The sequence below is a fragment of the Monodelphis domestica genome, chromosome 3 (assembly GCF_027887165.1).
Source record: "Monodelphis domestica isolate mMonDom1 chromosome 3, mMonDom1.pri, whole genome shotgun sequence".
Taxonomy (NCBI): Eukaryota; Metazoa; Chordata; class Mammalia; order Didelphimorphia; family Didelphidae; genus Monodelphis; species Monodelphis domestica.
Genome location: NC_077229.1, coordinates 195,711,341 through 195,734,900, shown reverse-complemented (window position 1 = coordinate 195,734,900; position 23,560 = coordinate 195,711,341). Strand labels below are relative to the sequence as shown.

The 23,560-nt window shown below is 36.8% G+C and overlaps 1 protein-coding gene across 1 annotated transcript in view; it reads left to right on the top strand.

Moving 5' to 3' along the window:
• Positions 1 to 23,560, top strand: part of RPP40 (ribonuclease P/MRP subunit p40) — a 35,307-nt gene that overhangs the window by 7,411 nt on the left and 4,336 nt on the right. Inside the window, exons 3-7 of the mRNA XM_001368008.3 lie at positions 17,145 to 17,213; positions 17,336 to 17,431; positions 18,653 to 18,778; positions 22,842 to 23,043; positions 23,184 to 23,318. Of these exons, the coding sequence (XP_001368045.1) occupies positions 17,145 to 17,213; positions 17,336 to 17,431; positions 18,653 to 18,778; positions 22,842 to 23,043; positions 23,184 to 23,318 (628 nt within the window). The remainder of the gene's footprint in view (positions 1 to 17,144; positions 17,214 to 17,335; positions 17,432 to 18,652; positions 18,779 to 22,841; positions 23,044 to 23,183; positions 23,319 to 23,560) is intronic.

Here is a 23,560-nt window from a genome sequence, read left to right as displayed (position 1 = left end):
GTGTAAGATATTAATCAAAATTCCATTTCTAGCAGCTAGACCACTTTCCACTTTTTCCAGCAGTTTTTGTCAAGAAGGAGGGAGAGTTTATCCTACTAGATGATAATTTGGGGTTTATGAAACATTATTGCTTCTTGTTTACCTAATCTACTCCATTCATTGTTCAACTTTTCTATGTTTTAACCAGTACCACAAAGGTAGGATTTTGGTGGTTTAATTTTTTAAAGACTTTCTCTTTTTAAAATAAATTTGAACATCAACAAGCATTTCAATCAATCAAGAAGACTAGGAGTGAAGGTAATATATTAAGCTGTGAAGCTCTATTGTATGTTGATACTTTAAAATATATATTAAATTTAATACAGTAATACAAAAATTATGCTACTTACCTGCATTCCCTTCTAAATTTTCTTCTTTGTATTTTAAAATTTCCTTTACTCTTTTTTACATTGTTATCATTACCCACCAAATATGAACCCTTTCTCATAATAAAGAAGTATAATTAGCAAAATAAATTGGTATATGTAAAGATTAAAATTTAGGAATATTGGGCAACTGGGGCAGGTAGAAATTAGTTTCTCTCTGCAAGAAGTATTATATTTTTTAGAGGTTTATTAAAAGTTAAGGATTAAAGAAAATACAGGATAAGAAAACACATGTCCAGGCCACAGAGAGGCCTAGACACAGCCTCACCTACATTATGGAAATAGCCACATCTGCCCCAAACAGAAGTCCAAGAGACCTCTCAAAAGCCTTTGAATCAGCTTAAATACCTTCTCAATCTCGGCCCAGGTGAGATTACAAGGCATTCTGGGGAAGTGGAGCAAAGGCTCGTGGGGATTGTAAATCCTGTATTCGAGTCTATTTTTTACATTCCCCCCATTTGAGCATTTGAAAAAAATTAATTTTTTTCCAAAGGATCGTGAAAACATAATCAATTTAAAGATTACAATAATTTGAGGATAAGAGAAACAAAAGAATAAAACCAATAATTGCTGAACACATTGACAAAAAGCCAGTTAGGGGGCAGTCCCCTTTGGCATGAAAGTATACATACAAATAAATGTTCAACCAACCACACCCAAAGTTCAATTTTGTGCAACTTGTGGTCTGGAGGCTTCTTCATGGTGCTTCTCCAACAGTTCAGTTCTGGATTCAGAGAGGTAGCATCTTCTTTACCTAAACTTCTTCTCAAAAGGAATTTAAACTTTGCAATTTAAATAATAATATTTTTTTACATTTCCCAACATTAAGAGGGTGATTAAAAAACTGGGATCACTTAGGGATGCATGGCTGAGGTATATGAATCAATTGGCAAGAGATATTAAAAAGATATCAGAAAAATCCAAAAGAAAAGAAAAAAATTCTGGATGAAAATATAGACTATCAAAGTCTTATGTGTAAAAATTCCAAGTAAAAAGAAAAATAAATTTATAACAGGTCCTTCCATCAGGGCCCAATCAAAATGATCTAAGCAATGATGCATCTACCCGGTCAGTAGCCAGGACTACAGAAAGGTACCACACTATGAAAGGCAGAAAAGGGGACCAGAGTATATAAGCCAAGGTTCCGGGAGCCAAGTTTGAGGTACTTGGTAGAATGTGGAACAAGGAAGACCTGCTTTTAACACATGTTAAACAGCCGCAACCTCGAACCCCAAACACGTTCAAGTCCTCTTTGTCTAGGTTCAAAGTGATATCAATTTCACCAGGATTGGTTGGTCTCTTTGACCTTATGCTCTATTGGCACTATGCAGTGGCTCTTTTGTGTATATCTTGTCCTGGAATCAGACAGAATCATTAAACAAAGTCCCATAATTTAAATAATTAGTGGCATCATTTTTATAGTAACAAGCTTTTTAGGGCATGCATTAGCAAATGTATTTCAAACTTATAGCACTGAAAAATCAAAAAGTAAAGAAAATCTTAATGCTGGTAACATGTGCTTCAAATATAAAAAGGAGAGAAAAATAATAAAACTGAAAAAGTATATTGCACATGCAAGAAAAATATAATAATAAAAGAGCTTTAAAAAATTCAAAAATATAACTTATAATCATTGACACTCTGTGTCAGTTAAGAAAATATAAAATGCAAAGCTTTCTCACCAAAAATGAGATCCATTTCCTCTTAATATCTGGCCATGATCACTGTGAGTAGAAGGCAAATGAATTGAACAAGGTTAACAATTTTTTTCATTTTTAAAAAATACAGTAGTACAAATATGTAGTTACCAAAATCCCCAAAATTCTCAATAGCCCAATTAATTACAATAGCAAACAAACACACTTTCATATTTCACATAAGTTGCTGTATGACATTTTTAAAACCTATGAATTGATGGACATTTGTCACAATTTTTACAAACATAGCAATCTTTCAACCTTGGTATTTAACATATTTTTTTAAACAAAGTAAAACTCATCTTGGGTTAAGAACATAATCAAGAAATCTTGATATCATTCTGGTGCAAGTAAAGTAGTGAGCTGAAGAGTATAAATAAAGGGTTGCTCCTTTTTCTTGGAGGCTTATAGGGATACCAATGCCCTGAGATTAACTGCCCAACTTCCATTCACATATTTAGAAATGCGGGAAGGTTGGGGGTTATAAAATGTATTTCACTTCAGCTACTATTGGCTAGGGGCAGGCAAAAATAACCAGATTGTTTAAAAAAAATTCCAAAAATCATATTTAAAAAACCCTTAAAATCAAATCATTTGAGGTATTTAGCACATTAAAATTTCCAAGGTTGTTAATACAATTATAACCAATTCTGAAGTCCATCTACCCTCAGCAAAATAGAAAAAAGCTGTTTTTTCATATATGGGCTTAATCACTAATATTTTTTCAACACAGTTATAGGGGAAAAACAACAGAATTTCAAAACTCAGTACATTCAAAATAAATTCAATCAACCTTCAGTTCAAGCAGAATAATATTGAATCCAGTAATATATGAACTTAAAATCACAAAGTTAAACCTTAAACAAAAAATGCAATAGAATAGAGAGATTTTTATAAACCATTGGAGTCTGAAATGCCTTAGAATATAACCTTCAGTCTTTAAAGTGCCTTAGGTGTTTTTATCCATTTAAATGTCTATTGTCCGAAGGCAGAGTAGTAAGGGCTAGGCAATGGGTTTCAAGGGACCCGTCCAGGGCCCCATAACTGGGAAGTATTTGAGTCCAGATTTTAACCCAGAACCATGCTTTCGGTGCCCTGAGCCACCCATTTGACTCCCCAAAGTTGAATCTTTGGGCTGAATTTTTCTTCTGGCACGCAGGTGAAATCAATGAAATTACCAGAACAGTCAAAAGGTATCCTTTTAAATACCCATTGCTATTAAGTTTCTATTTGAAAAATCTGTTTCTTCTCCTCTCCCTTTTCTCTCTCCCCTGCTCTGATCCCCCTGTGGCCAATACCCCCATCCACGTGGAGGCTTAGCCTAAGGGAAAATTGCCCATTCTCTTTTCCCTCTCCTCTCTCCGCCAATACTGTTACTAGCTGGTCGAAATGAGTCCTTAGCAATCTGCTCCAAGGATCTGGGTGATAAGCCGGCTGGGGTCACGCTCGTGGGTTTGGGGCTGGGGTGATGAGCTGTCTGGATTGGAGGCCAGATGGGTGAGAGACAGACCGCCGGGGTGGGTTGGGCCGGAGCGCAGCTCGGGCATCAGGTGAGAGGCCAGGAGCAGAAGCAGGAGCCGGAGAGGGCCACAGGCAGGAGCTGATCAAGATGGTTTTCTAAAGAGCATCTCGGAGAACCGTGGCTTTAAAAAAATCATTATCGAGGCTAAAAAATTTGAAAAGTTCTCATCCAATCTAATGGTCGCCAAAACTGTAAAGATTAAAATTTAGGAATATTGGGCAACTGGGGCAGGTAGAAATTAGTTTCTCTCTGCAAGGACTATTATTTTTTTTAGAGGTTTATTAAAAGTTAAGGATTAAAGAAAATACAAGATAAGAAAACACGTGTCCAGGCCACAGAGAGGCCTAGACACAACCTCACCTACATTATGGAAATAGCCACATCTGCCCCAAACGGAAGTCCAAGAGACCTCTCAAAAGCCTTTGAATCAGCTTAAATATCTTCTCAATCTCGGCCCAGGTGAGATTACAAGGCATTCTGGGGAAGTGGAGCAAAGGCTCGTGGGGATTGTAGTCCTGTATTCGAGTCTATTTTTTACATATATCAGATTTTTTTTTTTAAAAATGACATAACTATGTGTGTGTATAGTATACATATGGCATATATAGAATTAAACTGTAATTGGGAAATGTGTAAAAAATAAAAATAAAGTATCACATAATATTAATTTATGGTTTTCTAAGTCTATATATGCCCTACAGGGATGTTTCTAATTGAATTTGATAGTTTCTCCAGCCTTTCACCTCATTGTCAAGAAGTTAGAAGTATTTTTCATTGTCAGCTTCCTAAATTCATTATTGGTTATTATGTAAACTGTTCTCCTGGGTCTGCACATTTTACTCTGTATCATCAGTTCAACAAGTGTTCTGAGCTCTCTCTGAGTCCTTCATACTTGTCCTTTGTCATGTTACAATAATATTCCATTGCATATATAATACCTCCTATATCTCTAGCCATTCCTAAATTGATGGGCACTTCTTTCCTTCTAGTTGTTAGCAACAGCAAAAAAAGTGCCACTGTAAATATATATGTAAACGTGTTTGTGTATATACACACACAAATCCTACATGTGTAATAATTCATATAAATGTGGGTCCTTTTTCCTTTCATTGTCCTTCCAGAAGCATAGGCCTAGTAATGATATTACTATGTCAGCACTGACTTTGGGGGCATAATTAGTTCTAAATTGCTTTCCCAGGTGCCTGCATTAGTTTGTAGCTCCACCATCAGTCTTTACTGCAAAGAGGTCAAAGAAACAAGAACAAGACCCAAATGTACAAACATTTTTATATCATTTTTTTGTTATAGGACTGGAAACTCAAGGGGTACCTGTCAACTGGGGAATGGATGAATCAGCTATGGTATATGAATGTAATAGAATATTATTACAGTGTAAGAATGTGATGGCGACCCTATGGAATAGGTGCCAAAGATGGCGTGCAGAGTGCTCTTTATGGGCACAGGTGCTGCCGCCCCCCATCCCAGTTGGTTACTAGAAAGGCAGAGGGACTGGGGAGGAGTTGCACCCTTTTTCACATCCCCTGCTCAGCAGCCCAATGGGAGCTCATACTCCCCTCCCCCTCTTCACCTGGGCTGAGGACTTTTCTCATATCACTCACACCTCCAGAGGCCCAGCAGCAGAATGGGAGTGCTTTCTCCCTCCCCTGTGTGGGGTAAGGGGAGGCCAGGCCCAGCATGCAGTCTATAAAAGGTTCACCATCATTGGTGTAAGGAGACAGGGAAACCTGGAAACACTTGAATGAACTGATGGAGAGTGAAGTAAATAGATCTGGGAAACAATGAATTCAGTAACAACAATATTGTCAAGAGAAACAAGTAAGAAAGGCTTAAGAACTGATGGGTTTTAATGATTAACCATCATTTCAGAGGACTGATGCTCCTTACATAGAAGACTGAGAGGGCTTGAGCCCAAGATGCAGAATAAGTTTTTGAACAGAATTAAGTATAGAAAATCCCTTTGATTTGACAATGCTTGTTAAGTCACAATGACTATTTTTTTAAAAAAAAATTTCAATATAGCAGTATGAGTTGTGGTAGGGATAGAGTAGCCAAAAAAGATAAGAGAGAGGCATTGAACTTTTTTTTTAATGCACAGAAGAGAATTAAAGGAAAGCCATAAGGAAGCAGTCAGTGAAGAAAGGGGAAAAGAGTCCCTTCCCTCTTGGAATTCACATTCCAGTAGAGCAAACCACATATAAATAATTAGGTACCTAGAAGATATAGATGAGTAAATGGAAGGTAACCTCCGAAGGGGAGGTGCTAGCTATTGAGGGGCCCAGGAGAGGCCTGATGCAGGAGGCAGGAGGTAGGAGGCAGTGTTTGAGTTTGTCTGCATGGAATCTAGAAACCCCCAAACTTGTAGCCTAAAACAATTTAGTGCCCCCCAGTTTACTTAGTTTAAAGGTGAAAACTCCAGGTTTGCCCTTGTCACTTGAGAATTCCTCCCTGAGGCTAAATCCAACTTCACTAGTCTCAGACTAACAATAGACATAATCCTAATCTAGTGATAGTATCTCTTTTGTCCCAATGGTTTCTCCCCTTAGGCCAAAGCCCTTTACTGAGATGACACAGCCTTTGGCTGGATCTTTCCCTTTTGTGTCCTTTGTAAAGCATCAGCCCCTCACTGTTATTTCTGTCTGGAACTCCTCATTTTCCTTTGTTACCTTTGTAAAGCCAATTAAATATCCTTCTCCTCAGTCCCTATGGTCCCCTAGAAAGGTATTTAAGCTTCCCAACTTTTATGGCTCCTTGGAATTGTCCAATCTTGCACAGTTGGCGTTCCCAGGGGTCAGTGACCAGAGCAACCAGAGTTCAATCCTTGGACTCTGGGTAGTTGTGTGGCACGCCGCTCTCCATGGAGACCTAACAGCACTGAACCCCTTTTCTTAATTAAAGAGTAGTTTTTCTGACTACTTAATAGTTCTGTGTTTTTTCCCAGTGAACAAGTTCAATCATGAAAAGGGAGTCTAGTCTTCTAAGAAGTGGAAGTAAGAGGCAGAGCATTTCAGGTAAGGGGGACAAGTACACAGGGCAGAGATAGGAGATGAAAGGTTGTGTTTGAAGGACTGCAATAAGACAGGAATGACTGGATCAGAGAATTCTTGGAGGGTAAGGTAGGAAGGGGCCAGGTTGTAAAGAACTTAAAATACCAAAGGATTATATATATATATATATATATATATATATATATATATATATATATATATATATATATATATATATATTTCTTTTTTTTAAACCCTTACCTTCCGTCTTGGAGTCAATACTGTGTATTGGCTCCAAGGCAGAAGAATGGTAAGGGCTAGGCAATGGGGGTTAAGTGACTTGCCCAGGGTCACACATCTAGAAAGTGTCATGTGTCTGAGGCCAGATTTGAACCTAGGACCTCCCGTCTCTAGGCCTGACTCTCAATCCACTGAGCTACCCAGCTTCCCCCTAATATATTTTTTTGATTCTGGAGTTGAATAAGGAGTAAGTGGAATTTTTTTTTTTAAATTAAGGAGGTGGCAGTGGTCTGACCCATGCCTTCAGAAAAATCATTTTGGCAGTTTGCACATGTTTGGCTGAGATGGTTTCTTGACTTTGGGGGATTCTTTTTGGATATTATTTTAAACTTTACTTTTAAAATGATGATAGAGTAAGCTAACATTCTTTTGTCATTTCCCATTTTTCAGAATTGACTGTTTCAATAGACTAGGTTGGAATTGATATAATTATACACCTCCTTTTTATCCTTCATTCTAATTTTGATATCAATGTTTCATGATATTTAATGCTTGCAACATCCAGCATTTCTGACAGTGTTTTTGGAGAAAATATTCATAATGTAAATTAATCAAAAACTTCATTCTTCTACAAGTCTTTGACTTTTTTTAAATTTCTTAATCACAAATCATTTTTTTCAATACATTGTACTAGCTTCTTAAGTGCCCACTGTTACATTTAAATTATTCAATATTGTGATATTGAAATCACTTTTAAAAGACTGATATATATTAATTTAAGGTCGCCAAGGATTTTACTTATGAAAATCCTAAATGTAACACTCAAGTCAGAATGGAGTTTTATGGTAGTTTAATCACAATGGGAGTAAGAAAGAAGGAGAGGGAGGAAGGAAAGAAGGGGACGAGGAAAGAGGTTAACTCAACCTTCTGGCAGAGCCAGAGGGAGTTTAGGCCTTGGAAGGCCAAGGTAGAGAAGAGAATCAGTCCTTTGATTCACGTGACCGATCTGAAGGAAAGCTGCCTGCGGGCCTCCTCCCTGCTCGAGCTCCTAGAACGAACTGGCGCCTAGCCCTGTCCCCAGAAAGTGAGCCAACTCCAGAGGCTGTTCTCTTCCTCACTTCCTGCGCCTCACACATGCCAATGGTGGCTAAAGCTTGGCTTAGGACAGCCCAGGTGGGCAATTAGTTATTTCTGATTTGCCAATGACTAGCACATGCCCATGTAGTGTGGGTGTGCACAATTTTGGGTGCTAGACCAAGCAAGATGGAAGAGATTTAAAAATCACAATCCCCCTGTGAATCTTAAAAATTCTCAGACCCTACTTCATAAGATTTGGTTAAGACCATTCCCCATTTTAGACAATGAAGGGACTTAGTCAGGAATGTGAGAACTCTAAAGCATACTTTAGGGGAATATAAAGTTGTAAACTCCTTACTGAACAATGAAAAAGTACTTAACCCATACTTATAGTGAGGCAAAAGCCCTTAAGCTAGGTCTATTTTTAGATCTAATACAAAAAGGTGCAAAGTACCTATAAAGGTCAGGCAACTTGCAAGTTTCTTTTCTTACTGTTAATAGGAAAGAATCAACATCTGTAAATTAAGAAGACAACAATTACCTGTACAGTACTGCATATTTGTAATACCCTTGTATATATGTTACTTGAATACAGAAATGTTCATTTGTGATGCTTTGCACTTGGGGAAAGAAGGGGGAGGGAAACCAATTGCAACAAAGAGTGTGAGATGTGAGATTGTATAGAGATGAAGTGTCATCACATCATGTGCATGGTGCGCGGAATCTGCTGTTTTATCTATTTATTGTGCCGTGTTTACAGTTTTTTGTACACTGTACCTTCATTGGTTCCTGTGCTGTAGTAAATGTGTTAGGTAGCTGTGGACTCCTTGGTATTTTGTAAATGGTATAACATAACTTGGTTTCCCTCTGGGACCCTGAGTTTTCTGTGTATCATGTGAAAAAAAAATGGTGACATACATACAGAATTAAACAAAAAAAGGCATCAGTCTAAAATGGGGAATGGTCTTAACCAAATCTTATGAAGTAGGGTCTGAGAATTTTTAAGATTCACACCCCTGATGATTGGGGAACTATTCTCCCCAATTGATCACTAAACATAAGCGTCCTGCAACCCAGAAAATTCTAACTGCAAGTGTATTCAAAACTTTACCCTCTAAGAGGAAAACTACAATAGTTGTAGATAAAGGGAAATAGAGGAGAGAGAGAGAGACAGCCAAACCAATGTTTTGCTTGGCACATTGACAAAAGCCAATTAGGGGGCTAGTCCCCTTTGGCATAAGAGTGTACATTCAAAATAAATGTTCAATCAACCGCACCCCAAGATTCATTCTGGATCTTTCTGTAGTGTAAGGATTTAGATATCTTTCTGCAAACAGTTCATTCTCTGGATTCAGTTAGTTAGCAAGCTTCTTCTCTGAAGATCTATCTTGAACAAAATTTAAATCTTGGATTTTATGAAAATACAATCCCCCCCTGAAGAAAGTGTTGAAAAAACACCCAGTCCAACTGAGTATACAAGGTTTAGTTATGGGGGTGTGTGAGTTAATTCAAAAGAAAGACAAAAACAAAAAACAAAAGAAAAAGGGAAAAAATTAAGGGAAAAAATTTAAACCCTTTATATATATATATATATACTTATATATATGTGTATATATATTTATTTATTTATTTTAAAGAAGAATTCAAAATCAGAATCAAAATATCAAAATCTATATATAAAAAATTTTGAGAAAGCAAGAATAAATTTCTCACAGGCTCCCTGTATTAGGGTTCAGTTAAGTAATTTCTAATCCCACAAGTCTGTAGGATAGAATGCAGTAATTTTCATTTACCCATTTGCAGCCAAGGCTACAGGAAATTGCCATACTATAGGAGAGAAAAAAGGACCAGATTTTTATTTTAATAGGGAAGTGTCATTCCCTGGTACGATTTTACCTTCATTCTCAAGGATAGAGGGAGCCAGGATGATAGCCAACCTTTGGTACTTGTCTGTAAATATTTTCACGAAGAGTGTGGATACAAGGAAGGCCTACGTCTTAATGTATGTCAAGCATTGCAACCTCCAGTCTCACGCTTGGTTCAAGTCCTTAGTTTTGGCTTAGAAGTGCATCAGTCCTACCTGGATTGGTTTTTTATTTGTATACCTGTGAGCTCTTTTCGCATTATTCAGGTTATCTCTGCTCCTTTTTGATCCCATTTCCTAGAATCAGACACAAACATTAATTACAGTCCCATAACAGTTATCAATAAATGGCAGATTCCCACAGTCTAAAGCTGTTTGGGTATGTATTAATAATATAGCAAATATATATACTTAAACTAATATTATTGTTGAATAAAAATTAATATTGATTGTATGTACCTGGAGTACACAGAAATGAGAAAAGGGAAAAATAAAATATTTTAAAAAGAAAAAATAATAAAGTAAAGGAAAAAGAGAAAAGTGAAAAAAATATAATTTCAAGAATTCAATGTATTAAAAAAAAATAAAACAGTTCCACTTGTCAATGGGTAATTATCTCCAATGCATGTATAGGATACAGTCAATCAGTCCCAATAGAAGATGCTCTCTTTACATGTGAGCAATGAATCCAAGAGTCCTTTTCTCCAACCTTTATAGATGTTGGAGTAGTTAACAATATTTGCAATGGTCCTTCCCAGGAAGGCTGAGTTGCTCCCGTACACTGGAAGTTCTTTATATATACGTTGTCTCCTGGGTTCAGGTCATGAAGTGAGAAGTCTAGTGGTTTGGCTTGTATTGAAGCTCCGGATTCATGTAGTTCACACAGTCTGTGCTGTAATTCCTGTATATAGGAAGCAATAGTAGTATCTCCCCCTAATAGCAATGTATATGCTGGGGAGAAAGGCTTAGCCTGTATAGGCGGATGTCCAAAAAGCATCTCAAATGGTGAGATGTGTAGGTCTCCTCTAGGCCTGCTTCTAAGATAAAATAGGGCCAGAGGGAGAATTTCAGGCCATTTTAAATGGGTCTCAGTGCATAATTTACCAATCATAGTCTTAAGTTCTTTATTCATCCTCTCCACTTGGCCTGAGCTCTGGGGGTAATATGGAACATGGAATTTGGGAGTTATCCCCAAGCAAGAATATATCTGATTTGGAACAGAATCAGCAAAATGACTTCCCCTATCAGAATCAATACATGTTGGCAGGCCAAAGTGAGGAATAATTTCTTTTAAAAGCACCTTAGCAACAAAAACCACTGTGGCTTGGGCTGTAGGAAATGCTTCTGGCCATCTGGTCAGTTGGTCTACTATGACCAGACAAGATTTATATTGTCCAGCCTTTGGCATCATTATGAAATCTATCTGCAGGTGTTCAAAAGGTGTGTAAGCCAGAGGACGCCCACCAAAGGCTTTTCCACGAAAGGCGTGTTGGTTATATGCCTGGCAGGTAGATCAGGCTGAACACACTTTAGAGGCTATGGTAGTTATACCAGGAGCTATCCACACTCTCTTAACAGAGTCCATGATGCCCTGGGTACCAAAGGTTTTGAACCTAGTATGAAGACTCGAGGTTGCCATGTTTAACATTTGTTACGACATAAGCCTTCCTTGGGTCCATACTCACTCTGAAAATACAGACGAGTATCCCCAAACTTGCCTCCTATAATCTGGTCCCTTTTCTATCTTTCATAGTGTGCAAACTTTCTGTAGTCCTGGCTACTGACTGGGTAAATGCTTACTTGCTTAGACTATTTTAATTGGGCCCTGATTAAAGGACCTGTTATAGATTTAATTTTCTTTTACTTGAAATTTTTACACATAAGACTTTGATAGTCTATATTTTCATCCAGAAATTTTCTTTTTTATTTGGATTTTCCTAATGTCTTTTTAATTTCTCTTACCAATTAATTCATATACCTTGTAACTCAGCCATGCATCCCTAAGTGATCCTGTATTTTTTCAGTCACCCTTTTAACGGGGAAATGTAAAAATATTATTATTTTAAATTGCAAAGTTTAAATTCCTTTTAAGAAGAATTTTAGGTAAAGAAAGATGATACCTCTCTGAATCCAGAAACTGAACTGTTGGAGAAGACACCATGAAGAAGCCTCCAGACCACATGCTGCACAAGAAGATCAAAATTGAACTTTGGGTGTGGTTGATTGAACATTTATTTGTATCTATACTTTCATGCCAAAGGGGACTGCCCCCTAACTAGCCTTTTGTCAATGCATCCAGCAATTATTAGTTTTTTTGTTTTTTTTCTTATCCTCAAATTATTGTAATCTTTAGGTTGATTATGTTTTCATGATCCTTTGGGAAAAGCCTTTTCCCCAGAGGATCATACGGAGAAATGTAAAAAATGGAGATTTGAACCCCGGACTTCAATCCCCAGAAGTCCTTGGCCACTTCCCAGAATGCTTTGTAATCTCACTGAGATCCTCACCTGGGCGAGATCAAAATTTTTATTTAACTGGCTGTAAAAGCCTAATGATCTCTCTTCCTACTTCCACTTCCAAGTAGACATGTCTCTCATGATGTAAGTGAAATTGAATGGGCCTTTCGGCCCTCCTAGGCATGTGCTTTCTTATTTTTGTATTTTCTTTAATTCTTAATCTTAAATAAACCTCTGAAATATATAATACTTCTAGCAGAGAAACTAATTTTAGAAGTTTTTAAAATCTTGTCAAGTTCAACATGTATTTACTTCTTCTTCCTCTAATATGTATATTGATGTGTAAGCTGTAATTATTTCTTAGTGATTGGTTGTTTTGCTTAAAAAATTATTGATGCCTTTTCCTTTTTACTTACAAATATACACCTTCTTTGTTGCAAACCTCCCGAAGGAACAAAAATTCTTAAAAATCAGCGTATTAAAATAACATACTAATCATGTTTGCAATAAAACAACATGTTCTATACTCATAATCTCCCTTCAACCAAAAAAGGGTGATAAATTTTCTCATCTCTTCTCCAAAGCCAAGCTTTCTCCCTCTGTTTCTTGTTGTCTTTGGTTATATAGTAACATCATTTTCTGTATGATCATTGTTTTGAGGAAAATCCTTTGGCTACAACTTTATTACAACTACTGGTTTTATTTATAGTGAAGATGTCAGAATGAAACTGGTTCAATTCATCTTGCAGATTTCAGCTAATTGATCACTGGACAAACATGGCACACTAAAAAGTATCGCCAATTAATTTTGGCAGACGGTCTAAGAACCTTAGTGTCCTTTGCCCCCTATTTTTGCCATTCCATTACTGTCACTATAGTCATAAAGAGTCCACATGGTACATACTGAGGGATTTTTGTATGCTGAGCTGATTCAAGAGTTGCCATTTCCAGAAAATTCATTACTTAGTGGTCTACCTTCTAGTGATGAGTCTTTCCATACTTAGCTAGCCTGTTCCCTAGAAAACACACAGTCTTCATTTAAAAGGACAAATGAAGATAAATGATATTGCTGTCTTTGTTTTCAAACACACAGCCACTCTGTGGCTGAAAAGATCAGTGCACAATCAATAGTCTCTACACTGCTTATGTCTGAAGGCTGTACTGTGGCTTATGTCTGCAGCTGCTATTTGCAGAACGTGGTATCTTTGTGGCTCTTCTCCTCCTAACACTTAGACTTTGTGGTATAGCCTCTGCTCAAAATCTTTGCTCAAGAAAAATTGTCTCAGGCTTGACAAATTTTTTTTGGACCCTAGGGCCAGCCTAGACCTTTAGGAGCCAGTTTCCAAGAAAAGATCAGCAAAAGACTTATAAGGTCTGAGGAAAAGAAATAGCACAGTGCCATATGGAATTTGATCCCTACCTCAGGTCCAAAATTAGAGTCAATAGATATCTTCAAGTTCTTTCTCAGGAAAGACCTATGAAAGGTGAACAGAGTTGCTTTGGGTGTTTATTTACGAAACTATAAATTGGGGAAGAGGAGGCTAGCACTTAGGCTTGGGAGCTGATTGGCGTAGTTATACCATAGAAGCCTGAACAGTCTCTATGTGAATTCCTGCTTCTCTCCAGACTGAATGTTGTCCTGTGAACTTTTTATCATACTATATTAATAAAAGATGAATAAGCACAAGCAAGAAAATCTCTTGTTCCTTAGACTGTTTACACTAGAAATTATGGGAGCCCGAGTTGACTCCAGGCTTTGGATTTATGTACCTGTGGGTTGATAGATCTGTTTCTGTTGTAACCCAATAGCCCCTGGTTATATAACTTGTTTGCAATTATATTTTCATGTTTTAAGGTGTTCTGCTAAAAGTTATCTCTTACCACCTTATCTTGTACTTGCCACTTGAGTACCTACTTTTTGGCTATTTTGCTTACCTTGTCCAGTGAGATAATATTGTGATAGGTAGTTTTTGAATTATTTTTTAAAATTCAAAACTTGGTGAACACACAAATAGTTTCTATGTACAGAGTAAAATAGAGAACTCTACATGAAATCACAAATCTCTATTATGTACAGCTTGTTTTTTTTAACTACATAACAAATTCAACATGCTACTTTCAAAGCTGTCTTTTTCCTTCTGAATGGCCTTCTATGAATTTTTCAAAATGCTTTGATGATACTTTTTTCTTTTTTTTTTAATCATACTGATTTTAGAAAGAACTTTAAAAAAATCAAGCATAGGTATAAATATAGTAGAACCTAATATAATGCCGATGCTTCCCAACAACAGTAAACCTAATATTTTACAATGTTACTGAAAGAAACAGCCCCTACTGTGTCTGAAGGACCTGATTTAATTCAGATTATTTAAGCAGAAAGCAGTAGGTGGGATGAAAAAAATAGCACATTGCCATTGGGACTTTGTGCTAGTCCTTATATCCAAACTTCAAAACCCCAAAGAAGAAAGAGGAAAAAAAAAACCCTTGTAGCCAATAAGAATAATAGAGCAAAACAGATTGATGTCTTCTTGAAATGAATTTGATTGATTCTTACTTACCTTTTAGTGTTCAAGTTACTTGTAGCTTGGTGCTTGTTTCAGCAGCACATATACTAAAAATATTACTTGTAGCTTGCTATAGGTGTAACTGATCAAAAAATTGGATTAACAAAATATTAATACTAGAATGCGATAGGCTGACAGGTATTGGGTTAGGGGAAAAGTTCTTTAGTGAAACTGACATTTTAATGTAGTCAGATGTGATTTGCCATGTTCCATATACCCATATTTCTTTACCTCTGCAAAGAAGGGGAAAGGAAGTTTATTTCTTCATGTTTGGTGCCAAGCTTGGTCATTTTAATTATATAAATTATACAACATTTACTAGTTGTGATTTTTTTTTGTTCTTTCTGTTTAATGGATTGTTGTTATCCTTGTTTTGTATCATTTTGATAATTTTGCTTGCTCTGTTCACTCTGTTTCAGTTCATGTAAATCTTCCCTTGCTTCTCTGTATTCTCTAGATTCATAGTTTCTTTTGGTACAGTAATACTGCACTACACCCATATATCACAATTTGTTTCACCATTTGCTGATTGATGGCCCATCTCTTTTGTTTCCAGTTCATTGCCTCAGTGAATAACTTGATGTTTGGCTTTTTGACTTTGACCTTGGAATATATGCCTAACAGTGATCTCAAAAGAAAGGAATTCTATTTTTAGCTATAATTCCATATTATCCCATTGGATTATATTAACTCTTGAATACCACAGGACTAAGAAGAATGGCAAAGAATTTAATAAACTGAATTACATCAAGCCTGTTTTGGAAAGAACTTTAAAAAAATTAAGCATGGGTAGAAATATAGTAGAGTCCATTTGTAGTGCTAATACTTATGAGAGAAAAACACCCCTTACCATGTCTGGAGGACATAATTTAAATTAATATTATTTCAGCAAAAAACTAGTGGAAGCAGTGATTGGGAGGTAAGAAAACACGCATAATCATAGGGACTTTGCTTTCATCCTTAAATCCAAACCTAAATTTGGGTGAAAAGTTGTGTGTGTGTGTGTTTAATTTCCTAGATTATTTATGCTTTAGAGGAATCCTGCTTTCCTTGCCTTTCAGTATTTTTAGATCAAGTATAATTATGCTGTGCATTGCCCAGGAGACGGATTGCCTGATCCGTGTGAGTGTTGTACAAGTTGAGTGAGTACCTAACACAATGAGTAAGCAGACCATGCTGGCTTTCTAAAACCTTTAGATTAGCAGAATGTTGGATTCAAAGTACTATAGGTCAGGGGTGGTCATGTGAGCAAGAAAGCGGTGATTGTTGTTGGTTTTTAAAATGATCTTCTTAAGTGTCTCTTTTCAGTTGAATGGGTCATTTTAAGTACTGCCAGGATCGTCCTTGCTTATATAGCTAGGACTTAGAACACTATAATTTGAATTTCAAAGGAAAAAACTTAACTTTCCCAATAGATAAATTCTAAATTAGAACCAATTGCCAGCCAAATTTAGCAAGCATATGAAGCTTTAGATCCCTGAATGGTCTTTTTTCATTTATCTAAGTCAAAAATGTGTGCCTTAGCTCTTAGGAGTGTGCCAAATTTTAGCCCATGGGGATCTTTTTCTGCTCCCTGGGAAACTTTCCTTTGAATAAAAGGATCATTGTTCATCTTAATCCTATAATGCTTGTCCACTGTGGGAGGTATCAACCATCAGAGTTGTTGCTGAAAATGTAGCCTAGATAGGTAGCATGCTTCATCACTGCATTGTGTCAGTCTTCTGAAATTGTGTTTGATCAGACAGAATGGAATATGCAGAATGAGATACACATTATTTGATATTGCCAGTGTGGGAATTCATTTTGCTTAACTATGCTGATTTGTTCAAAGGAGTTTTTTATTCTTTTCTTTCTTTCCAATCCTTCCACCTCCCACAAGGGCTTGGGGGAACAGGAGAGAAAGAACATAAATACTTTAATTGAAAAAAAAAATGAAACCACAAAGTGTACTCTAGATCAGTTGTGGCAAAAGAAGATAAATCTCTATGTCCTGAAATCCATCCTTTGTTCTTCAGGATCTAGCTTGAACTTGTTGGCTATAGTAGTGTCTTAGCTTTTTTTTCTTCATATTCTTGATTTCCTTTGGCTTGGTTTCTACTATGCATGGTCAGATGAGTAATTTGTATTGGTGATCAGTTGACTAGAATTCCCTGTTATCTATCCCCCATGACTGGGTTCTGGTCATCTTGAGGAATTCATTCATATTTAACCTGTCTAAATTGATTATTGCCAATGTAATGTTTATTTTTAATTTATGTTTTAATGCCCTCTTTGTGCTTATTTTTATGTTACAGGTTCCTGTTATGCCCTAACATACAATACAAATATTGATCAAGACAATACTGTGGGCCTATTACCCAATGGTAATATTCCTTTTGTTTCTATTAAAAATGACTATTGAATATGGCTCACTTTCTTTTAGTTCAAAGAAAACCTACTTATGCTTATAATATGCCTCTCATGAAAATTATGGTTTGATGTGTAGGAAAACTAATTTTGTCCCTGGATAAGGACACTTACGAAGAAATTGGACTTCAAGGTTGCCCATCTCAATACTCTGGTAGAAAAGTCATGAGATACAGTAAGTATTTATAAAAAGTTTATTGCTTTTCCCCTTTATACAGAAGTTGAGGGGGAGTAATTAATATGGAATATTGAATACATTTTTAGATATAGTTATGTATTAGTTGGTTTTGCTTTGGAATGCCTTTTTTCCTATCCTTTGTTTATTTATTTAAAAACCCTTCCCTTCTGTCTTAGAATTGATACTAAGTATTAATTCCAAGGCAAAGGAACGGTAAGGGCTAGACAACTGGAGTTAACTGACTTTCCCAGTTTCACTCAACTAGGAAATGTCTAAGACCAGTCTTAAACCCAGGACCTCTTGAGGACTGGCTCTCAATCCACTGAGCCAGCTAGTTGCCCCTTATCCTTTTTTTATATTATTGATAGAAGGAATGACTTGATGGGTAGAAAGAGAGGGGAGGAATATATTTGGAAATAGATATGATATAAAAACAAATGACATCAACCAATAATTAAAGATTCCATTATTTTTTAAACAAATCAGAAGTGATTTATGCAAACATAAGTAGAGATACTTTTATCAGTTCTCTTTTTTGTTTTAGGAAAATGAGGATTTCTTTGAAGTTTTTTTGCCTCCAAAATTCCCAACTTCAGTGGATGTAGTTGACCTATAAATTTTAAATTCAGTAATAAAAAGTACTGACTGATTATATCCTAGATCTTATAAATTAAGATAATTGTAAAGCTCTTTGCAAATCTTAAAACTTTATAATGATAGCTATTATTTTATTTATTGTTGTTATCATTATAACTTTTTCCTAATGAGTTGCTGTTTTGGAATTTCCCCAAAGTTTTAGGAGGTGAATAAAGTTGCTGATAGGAGCAATTAGAGGAAAGGATTGCTGGGCAGACCACCCTCCTCACTAGGAATCTCTGTGTTGTGTGAGAATTAGGAATGGATATAGCAAGCTCTTTGGAGACCTTGCTCTGAGGTGTAACAGTAGAACATGCTTAATTGGTTGGAAACTGTTATCTTAGATTGTTGCTTAAGCAAAGAATGAAATAAAAATATTTTTTGTGTTCACTGTGGAGATATAGTTCTTCGATAAATTTTGCTTTTGTAGACAAATAATTTTGCTAGCTTTTAAGAAGCTCTAGTGACAGGTAGGTAAAATGACAAAGCTTTCTTTGTAACTTTAGCCTAAAATTTTCTTTGTGTGGTATTAGCAATGTGAGATAAATCCTATACTATGTTCTATTTTTTTCTTTTTTCAAGTTGTTACCCTTGATTTGATGGATTTGTCCTTCAATCCTGAATCCAAGAAGTATAAAAGAGCATCTTGGGCCTTGAATGAAAAGAAACCACTGAAATTCAATTTCCTTCTGGCTTGGCATCATGAAGGTATTAGAAATTCATTGTGTGATGATAATATGAAATTGGAATTCAGTTGATCATTGAAGGGAGCCAACCAAACATTGAATGGTGATTCCATTGTATGGATACAAGAGGATATAAAGTTAGTCAGGAAACAAACCACATTGCTTTCTCACAGCTCTTCCTCCATGGTCAGGAGCAGAACTTCCCCTTTGTATAGACATTGTTGCTGCTTATATGTTACAATTAGCTTTCCTTGTTAGGTACCTAGGCTGCCCATTATTCAGTCTAACTTTATAAGGGATATACCTTTTTTTTTTAACCTTACCTTCTGTTTATAATGATATCTAATAATAATAATAATAGCTATCATTATAAAGCAATACTATATATTGCTTCCAAGCCAGAAGAGCATTAAGGGCTATGCAATGGTGTTAAGTGACTTGCCCAGGGTCACACATCTAGGCTGTGTCAGAGGTCAAATGTGAACTCAGAACCTCCTGTCGCAAGGCCTGACCCTCAATCCACTAAGCCACCTAGCTGCCCCCAAAGACTATACATTTGAATAATCATGGTTGATACACTTTTTAAACTCTAGTCAGAGTCGACTCAAGAATGGGAAGCAATGGTTCTCACTCCATTTCTGCCTTGCATGTCTTCATAGTGTAAAATATACCACTATATAGCTAGTACTGACTCTTTAGGTTCTTATTCCTTGAATCATGGAGCCAGTTCATTGCAAGGAATTTCCCTTTCCTCATCCTGGTTATAAAACAGTAATACTTGACCTCTAGAAGGAGGCAAAGAGTGATATCTGCCTGAGGGGAAATTTCCAGGTAGACAAAACTTCTTTGCTAAGTTCTCTCTTTCCAATTCCTAATACTTATGTTATTGTCATGGGACTGTCCAAAGCACCCTGTGCTTCACTGCCTACTCAAGCTTCCTTTCCTGGGCATTCTATGCTATACCAAATTGCTCTTTTCCCCTCCAAAAATATATCTGCTCAGTGTGTCTTAGCTAGGAAAACATTCTAATTAAACGAATCTCTCCTACTATAGGAAGAAGAACCCCAGCCTTTCCCACTATTGTCCTAGTGCTAGTCAGATGGATTTTTAGTGGGAGGATTTTCACATAATTATTTGCATAAATATTTTTGGTTAGGGAACTTCCAAAAATTTCACAGAGCCAGACTGTCTCCCTAAATGTAAAGCTGTCACCTAAAGACGAAAGGAGGCCAGGAAGGTTCTGAGTCCTCTCTTTCTAGCTCCTTAAAGCTCCTCCAAAAGACTCCTGAGGCTGTTCAATGGGGCAAGGGCCCTTTGCTGCCTTCCCACTAGAAACACCCAAGGTCCACAGATCTGGGAACAGTGAGAGGAATCAAAGCTCAACTAGTCCAGCCTGTACTTGGCTGGAATATTTCCTACAACATCTCTGACAAACAGTCATTCAGTTACTATGTAAAAGTGTCTAGCCTCCAGATCATTTCTTTCCTCTGCTGTACTAGACAATTTTCTTAGGACTTTTTTTTTTCTTATTCTAAATCAAAATCTACATTTATAAATTCCTGAGCAAATGCTCCTCCCTCAGCCCAAGAAGTATGTGCCTTGTTGCTTGATTGACTGAAATACTTTGGTCCAGAAAGAGTAAAGGACTCTGGAGGTAGAGACATAGGACATGAGTTTGAATCCTGGCCCTGCTCCTTATTATCTTGGATAGCTCACTAATCTCTGGGCCTCAGTTTCCTCATGTAAATTGAGGGGTTTAGGTTAGATCTCTGAGGTTCCTTCTAGCTCTAAGGACTATGCTTTTTGTATTCTTTTGTTTTGTCCTTTGTATCTTCTGTGAGGAAAAAAAATCTTCCATGTCAATATCCAGGTGTTGATTTGATATGATACACTTTGAAATGTTTAGGAGGAGGTGCTGATGAACAATGCAGTGGTCAGAGAGTTCCATGGAAGACCAGGGGAATTGGAACAGTGGGGTACTCATCAGTGTGGCCGCAGTGCCAGATTGGGATAGGTCCAGGGGCTCTGAAGCTCACAACCCTCTCTGGAGACAGCAAATAGGACCCTAAAGAAACAGTGCTCTAAGCCCCAGAGATCAGGGGAGGAGGAAGGAGAATGCCAAGGCTACTGTCCCCACAAGGTAGAAGAAGGAGTCAGCTTAGGAACTTGGGGATCCTGGAGAAGACCAAGCAGGGTCAAAGCACTGCTCAGGCGATGGAGCTTGGCCCTGGCACAAAGCCTTATTAATTTAAGAACTACATACAGCTAGACAGATGAGAAAATGTCAAAAGAGAGCCCTGACTGGTATCAAAATTTATTGCACATTTGGAGATCTCCCAAAGGAAGAGGTAAGAGTATCTAGTAGTGGACTTGCTGAAAATTGGAATAGACCAATGTCTCCAGAAGCCTTTGGTGAAGCATATCCTGATTAACTGAAGCTACAGAAAAAGAGATGCTCTGTGTTTTTTCAGGGCTGCTGTGTAGACTCATTTTGCTTGATTGCACTTATTTATTACAAGAGTTTTTTCTTCTTTATTTTTTAATTTAATGGGAATAGAAGGTTAACCATAGTGATCCCAAAAAGTAGGGGCAAGGAAGACATTGAAACATTTTTACAAACATAGGAGAGAACAAAAGAAAGTTCTGAAGGAAATGCAGACAAATAGGACAGTTTTGGAAGTCCTGGTACTTTTTAAAAAATGGTATAAAATAATAATTCAAAATTTCATATACAATTTTCTTTGTATTCTGTGTGTATAGGAATGTCCTTTTTTGTGTTTAAGTTCAGAATAAAAATACGAAAATGTTAAAGCTTAAAAATAATTCTCACACACTATGCCATGCTACCTCTATTGGAGACCTTACACATAATACTTAATATTTGTTGAATTATTAATAAATTATGGTCTTCTTTGTCTTTGATTTCCAAGGCCATTTGTTTGAGTAAGGATGTAAGTTTTTATTACAACTGGCCCACAAATCTGGTTTCCTGTTACAAAATATAAGACTTATGGAATGAAAACACTTTAATATGGCCTTTTCCTTAATCAAACTTTAGGTAATATGTTCCCAAACAAAAGACTTTCATCCTAAATGAACTTGATTCATCCTCTCAGAGTTCCTAGTTTGTTTTGGGGATGTTCAGGGAATGGCATGTTTTTGGCATGTTCCCAAGCATGACTTTTGGAACTATAAAGACAAGATGATAGAAAAAACTCCCATCCCTAACCTGGCATGCATTCTCCTACCTCATCAATGATAGGCCCCTTGAAATTCAAAGTGGACCAGTCCAGCGTGAAAGTGGCACTGACTGTGGTCTGCGGACCAGGACTATTCAGTCTTACTCTGCAGACCAGCCCTTTCACTTTGACCTGCTTCACACTTTAACTAGCCATTCAGGCTCTTATTTTTAGATGCTATGGGGAAAAGAGGCAAGCCATTATTTCCAGCCAAGTTATATATATATATATGTATATAAAACTTTATTATTTAATGTCCTCTATTATCTTTAAAGATATGCTTGAGACCTATCTCTTTCTGTGCCAGTGTTCTGTATGTGAATTGTGAACTTTATTTCACTTAATCTAAATTGCTATATTAAGTACAAGTTATTCAACTTGGCACATAACATCAGCTGGATTTGAAACTATGCTTCATTTCCAGGGAAAGTGGGAAGCAAAATGAACAGTGAACAGTTTTTTGGTCCCTGCAATGAACTGCAGAGTAAGACCTTAATGGCCTCAGAACTTCTTTTCTTTTTTTAATCCTTACCTTCTGTCTTAGAATCAATACTAAATATTGGTTCCAAAGCAAAAGAGCAATAAGGGCAAGACAATTGGAGTTAGGTGACTTGCTCAGGGTCGCAGAGTGAATGAGGTCATATTTGAACCCAAGACTCAGTCTTCAAGACTGGCTCTCTATCCACTGAGCCACCTAGCTTCCTCCCTTACAACTTTTTAGTTTTTCTCTTCAAACTTTCTTCTGCATCATTCAGGGCACCAATGGAGTTATTTAAATAGGTTTTTATTGTGATTAAGGATTTTAAATTTACATTTTTCTAAACAATATTATGTGGTGTGTTTAAGGTGCAGGAGAGTCAACAACAGTGATGTCATATTTTTCCAAATACCAAATTCAGGAGCATCAGCCAAAAATAGCATTGAGCACAGTAAGGGATCTTCAATGTCCATTGCTACAGAGTGGAGAACTTCAGGGGAAGCCTGAAGAATCATGCAGTGCACCAGAATTCTTTGACTGGCTTGGCGCCATCTTCAGTAATGTGGAATTGTACGTATCGAGGATGACTGTGATCTTAGGAGGGGCTGGCCCTTAAAAAACACAAATGAAACAAAACTGTTCTTATTCATTATGTAGTAGATACCAATCTTAATTTGAGTCTGGTTTTTTTCCCTTTTTTTTTGTGGCAGAAATAATCAGTCATTCAGTTTTGTATCAACCTATTCCTGTCCTCAACCAAGTACATTGGTGGAAAAAGCTTATTTGTGCACAATCACTGGCTTCATAGTCTCTGAGAAGATATACCTATTACTGGAACATCTGTGGTAAGAAAAATCTTGTTTGTGTCTATGCAGACAGTGTCTATGGCTTTAATGATCTCTCTTTTGGACCTTAAATCTTAGTGTTTTAGAACTGAAGAGTTCCCTAATAAACACCTTTCCTTTCTTCTTTTGGTCTCTTGGGATAGTAATGTTGCCATCATAAGTGATATTTATTAGGAATAACTATGATGAAATATCTTGGTTGTTTTTGGTAAAAATGCTTATTGGGAGCAAAGTGTTAATTT